Source organism: Pseudorasbora parva, chromosome 6, assembly GCF_024679245.1.
Source record: "Pseudorasbora parva isolate DD20220531a chromosome 6, ASM2467924v1, whole genome shotgun sequence".
Classification (NCBI taxonomy): domain Eukaryota; kingdom Metazoa; phylum Chordata; class Actinopteri; order Cypriniformes; family Gobionidae; genus Pseudorasbora; species Pseudorasbora parva.
The window spans coordinates 11,611,785-11,617,784 of NC_090177.1; the positions used below are offsets into that span (position 1 = coordinate 11,611,785).

Consider the following 6,000-nt stretch of genomic DNA (forward strand, 5'->3'; position numbering starts at 1 on the left):
CAGACTCAAAGGTCAGACCGGAAGGAGAGAGAGAGAGAGAGAGAGAGAGAGAGAGAGAGAGGGGGGACGAATCATAAGTCACAAAGGTTGAGCTTCAAGTAAAAAAATGTATGCACTAAAATACCCTGACAGTGTTAGCTAAGTGATGCTTCATGAATCGTTCTGTTGAGTCAGTACAAGTGACTCTCATGAGCTGGTCAACATCAAGGACTCATAGATCATTCACGGAATCAGTCAGGGCGGTTAATGTTAATTTTAACATGTGATTAACTTGCATATACAGCTGCTTTATAATTGAACAACTGAATTGAATCAACATGACTAATGACACTATTGTCTTTTAAAAGATGCTTTACCTCAGAATTAAAATTTGCTTATTTGATGTAAATTGCAGAACTGATTCGGTTATTTTACTATTCATCACTGTGAAGCTGCATTGTATGGCAAGCCATTTTAACACAAACTTGTGACTATTTCCATGCTACTTGTACTTTTTTTTTTTTTCGATATTAGTATCTATTCCATTAAGTACTAGTGCTCATTCATAAGCTACTAGTGCTTGGTAGCTCTTCAGGTACTAGTTTCATTAGATACTAGTTTTTATTTTTTAGATACTAGTAACTATTCTTTTGTTACTAGTAACACATTTTAAATCTTCGCCATGACTTATATGGAGATCTATCATTCTGATATCAACTATTCATTTTTGACAAGTATGTATTCCAAATGTGACTAGTACATATTTTTTAGATACTAGTACATATTACTAGATACAAGCACTTATTAAATAGATACAAGTACGTATTAATTAGTTACTAGCACTTATTCAATAGATAATAGCACCTAGATACTAGTATTTATTTCAAATGTCACTAGTAAGATTTTTTATTGTACTAGTTAGATTTTTAATTAAACTCTACAGTCCCTATTCTTACTAGACATAACATAAGGTGAGTAAAAAAGCAGTTGGGACTAGAGAAAGATAAGAATTGTTACCAGTTACAATTAAAAAGGATACTAGTGTTTAATAAATAAGTACTAGTATCTATTTAATTAGTACATGAAGCTAATGAATAAGTACTAGTTTATTTTTAATAGGTACTAGTATCTAATGAATGAATACCAGCATCTAAAAAAATAAAATAAGAACTAGTATCTAATGAATAACTACTCTAAAGAATACGTACTTGTAGCTAAAGAATAAGCTCTAGTAGCTAATGAATAAGTATTAGTAAATAAATGGAATAGATACTAGTATCTAAAAAATAAGTAAAAGCAGCATGAAAATAGATACTAGTACATTTTAAGGATTAAATGTAAAAACGGCTTGCCATAGCTTTGAAACGCTCTGTATTGTATAAAGACCTATATAAATTGACTATAAACTAAACTATTGTTTTGTTTAGTAAAATAATCATTAAAGGAGTAATTAAGGAACCAGAATAATTTCTTACATCACACTGAGGGGAAAAAATAGAGGAGACAAGGGGAGAAAAACAGCAAAGAAGAGAAAGAGGAGGAGGAAGAGGATTTACTCTTCAGCCTGGATGGAATCAGATGGTGCCACGTAATTGCTGGGAATGTATCCACTCTCTCCAGTCGTCAGCGAACGAGCCAGCCACCAGTCGCCCTCCCTAAGACATGAGAGAAAACACACATAATACACCTGCAGTTTGACTCGCATCAAGCATATTTGATGACACATTCATGATTTCCGTACCCGCCCAAAACAAACACCCTGAGATTACATCTGTGGTATTATTCCTGCTTTATCATCCCTGAAACGAGGCATTAGAATGCAGACGAAGCTCTTTTAAAGACATTAACTACCTGCGCAAAATTATACATAAATGATACGTGCATTTAAAGGGATAGTTCACCTAAAAATAAGCATTCTGTCATCATTTACTCACCCTCACCCTCACCTAACCTTTTCTGTTAAAAATGCTAGACGCAGGTTAGTGGAACGACAAAAAGCGCAAGGTCTAGAGATGAGGTTTTTTTTAAAGTTGAACTTATTTTAACTTTAGCACCGCATTTATGACGGCATGTAATGCATGAGACGCTGCAAAAGATGCGAGCCAGTTAAAGACGTCCATCTATCGACTGTTTACAATAAATAAAACACATTCTATGTGAACTTAGGCCACTGTAAAAATGTTCACTGTCACTTGAAAATGTACAATTGGAGAATTTTAAAATTAATTAATTAATTAATTTATTTATTTATTTAACAGTGTATCATGGCTACAGAATGCTGGGAATATAGTGCAAGTTGTATCAACTAAATTTATGGGGCTTTTTCTGTCTTTTGGGGGCATAAATTGGCACATTATGCTTTCATCATGCGTAAAAGAGCAGCACAAAAATTCATGACAACCTTTTTTGATTCCGATAAAAGAAATAAAATCATATGGGATTGGATTTGGAATAACTGATTTATTTATTTATTTTTGGGGGTGAATTATTTACTACAAAATAATATAATAATGAGTCATACGTCTGGGTTGTCTTAGAGTCTTGATGGGTTTTTAATAATAGATGGTGTGTTTTAGAGTGAGCAGCGGGGTGTTAGACTGTGACTCACTCCCTAAGCTAAAGTAAAAAGACTTTATCCATTGCCAAGACATGCTGACCTGACAGAAACCTCTCCAGAGCTACTGCTTGTTGTCGTTGAACATAATTAAAACATAATCACACGAGTGAAAACAATGACATATATACACACGGACACATATTCATATTCATACAATGCAAATATATTATTCATACGCAGGGTACCATTCAAATTTCAGATGTTAATGAATTATTCATGTATAAAAGGCATAAAAACAGTGATTCTGATAAGCAGGGTTTATGAGAAGAGTAAAGGGGATGATGCTACAACTGAGAAAACAGTTGAATGTAGAAAACATTGATGGCTAATGCTAAGGATGCATCCCAATTCTTAAGGTGCGGTTCTATTGCCGAAATATTTAATGGAAAAAAAGATCCATTGAATATTCTCAATCAAAATTTGCCAAACAACAGTAAATGTGACTGCACCTTAACAGTACTTTAACTATGCTCCTAACTTACGAAAAATTATACTTTTACATTTAACTGTAATATTCAATACCATTAGGCATATACTACAACATCACATTGTCTCAAATAGTATAGTACGCTATTTAGATAAAGGCTAATGCTATCTTAACATTATTTATTTTAAGTTCAATCATTTAATGAACCCATGGAATCAAAATGTTATCAAATTTTAGCGCATTTTACCAAGTCTGTTAGCTTTGAGGCCCTTTATAAGATACCTACTTATAATATAGCATATATGCACTAGGAAAAAAAACTCAGCATACATAAGAAATTAATCTTTAAATTCACAGGGCAAAATATTAATTTTTGTACAATAAAATCATCTATGGAATGAGAATGAGAACTAGCAACTTAGTTAAACATAGCCAATAGCAATTTGTATGTTAATTTAGCTAAATGCTAATGCTCTCTTAAAATTTTTGTTTTTAATTATATTAATTTAATGACCACACAAAATCCATTTTTTTGCTGTAAATTTTAGTGCATTTTAGTCCAAGTCTGTTAGCTTTGAAGCTATTTATACGCTAGCATGCTCTTAGCATAGCATATATGCACTAAAAGAAGAAAACATAACACATTTAATCTTTTAATTCACAGGGCCATGAACAAATGTACCAAATCGGTGGAATGAGAACTAGCAAGTAGTTAAACATAACATATTTTACTATGCTAAATTGGCTAGATGCTAACAGTATTGTTTTTAAATTATATTTAATGACCACATGAAATATGACTAAATATTAGTCCAAGTTATTTAGCTTGAAGGCCATCTAAAAGCTAGTGTACTCATAACATAGAATATGCTAAAAAAATATTAATAATATTACTATATATATTTTGGAATGAGAATGAGAAGTTAGCTAAACTAAAAATGTAGTCAGTAGCCTTTACATTTTTACTGTTCATTTAGCTAAATGCTAATGCTATCTTAACAGTACTGTTTTAGGTTTATTCATTTAATAACCACATGTAATCCAAATCTGACTTTACTGTTTTTTAATGTAATTCTGTTCAACTTTATATTTAGTTTATGTTTTATAAACTAGTTTATAAACTTTGTAGATGTTCCTGTGACAAATTCCTGTTAAAACAGGAAATGCATCACAGGATGGAAAATGTTATATTTGAAATTGTATATATTTTAATCTTTCAATGATTTGGGTTGCATTCACCTATCATAGTATCCAAAGCATGAAAAGTGGGATGTAGCCTAAACAAATGTAGAGGAACAAATCGACAACACACTAAAGGACCAACCACAAAGCCAATGTGAAGGACAAATGTAAAATGGTTGTGAGTGAGCCAGTTATGAGATGTGACACTATTTCTGGACCACTTCCACAGTCTCTAGCAAGTCAGGACAAATCTCAGGTGGACAAGCAAATGGAGAAATGACACGTACACAAACACACACATATACAATGGACATTGAAAGCTGAAAGCAAGAGCAACTTTACCAACCTGGGATTCAACTTTCTCCTACATAAGCGAGAGCGTGTAGAGGAAAAACACAGGAGACGTGAAGTGTTTGGACATTAAAAGCAAACAGCAGAAGCTACAAACATCCCACATAGCCCCACAAACTGTCTGAAGGTCAACCGCAGCAATGACGCACTAAAAAAACAGCATTTTATCCAACTCATCTGTGAAGTACTAAAAATATGGAAAACAATTACTGTAATGTGCGTTCGATTATCTCTAAATGTGCACTGACACATGACTCGGAAGGTCCCAGCATAAGCCGGAGCAGCTTAGTGATTTGGTTAAAAAGCTGATTACTCTATTATCAGTGGCTTCTGGGATGGTCAATGGGCATGGTGAATAAAAGGGTGAATTTAAAGGGTGAATCTCTTTCAAACATGTCCAGTTTTGCTTTGTTTTTTACCCCAAACTGTTTAAACTTTCCATAATTGGTCTATTTTAAACACTATTTTAGTGAACTGTTTTAGGGTGTGTTCACACTATGGTTCACAGTTCAGTCCTCCTGGTTCTTTCAGTCCCGATCAAAAAAGAAAATGACACATTTAGTACTTGCTCGCTTAGTGGGCACGCTGTTATTTTTAACACTGAACCTAAAGATTTGTGACACAGTTCTGACTGTACCCAACTGTGATGGGCAACATCATGACTATGATGAGAAAAAAACGGTATGATTGAGCATTCTGCTCTTTTTAGGGTCGCATTTTGTGACTTGTGATGCATCTTGTGATCATGTCCTCTTTTTGGTCCATGTTCATAATTCATTCGAACCGCACCAGAGTTCGGCTGGAAGTGAACCGAGACCCATCTTTACAGTGGTTTCGGTTCGCTTCTTTGGTGCGCACCAGGGTTCAGATGGCAGCGTTCACACTCATTCAAATGAACTGCACTAACAGAGCAATCGTACCATAGTTCGTATTAAAGGAAGTGTATGTAAGATTGTGGCCAAAACTGGTACTGCAGGTGTATTGCCTCTCCCCCTCCTCCCTGACTCGAGGTTGCCAGATAGGCTGCCGGATCAGCAGGAACGTTTGTATCTGCAGCTGTGGTAACTAGAGCAGATCTGGCAACCCGGATGCAGAAAAACTACTGACTTCGTGATTGGTCGATAGGTGGAGGGCGGAGCTTCAGGCCAAAACACAACATCAACATCAGTCGAGGGCTAAAACAACAACTTTTAATGACAATACCCTGGCCGGACTACTGTTGTCAGTGATAGAAGTATTTGACATTAACATGATTTCTTAATGTCTAATGACATATCAGGGCCATTTTATGATTAATTGAAATACATTTCTTACATACAGTTCCTTTAATCGAACCAAACATGCCAAGTGTGAACATACCCTAAATATTTAACAAAAAAGTTTTTTTTATTACAAGCCATTGCAAAACTACATGCTGTTAATGAACTGTTATAATGCTGATAGA

General features: G+C 34.4%; 1 protein-coding gene across 4 annotated transcripts in view; it reads right to left on the minus strand.

The window, feature by feature from the left end:
• Window positions 1-6,000, minus strand: part of src (v-src avian sarcoma (Schmidt-Ruppin A-2) viral oncogene homolog) — a 68,887-nt gene that overhangs the window by 14,741 nt on the left and 48,146 nt on the right. For 3 of the 4 annotated variants that reach the window (XM_067445624.1, XM_067445625.1, XM_067445626.1), the window contains exons 4-5: window positions 4,552-4,569; window positions 1,536-1,634 (exon numbers count right to left, since the gene is read on the minus strand). In XM_067445624.1, the coding sequence (XP_067301725.1) occupies window positions 1,536-1,634; window positions 4,552-4,569 (117 nt within the window). The remainder of the gene's footprint in view (window positions 1-1,535; window positions 1,635-4,551; window positions 4,570-6,000) is intronic. The other variant, XM_067445627.1, reaches the window with a different exon arrangement.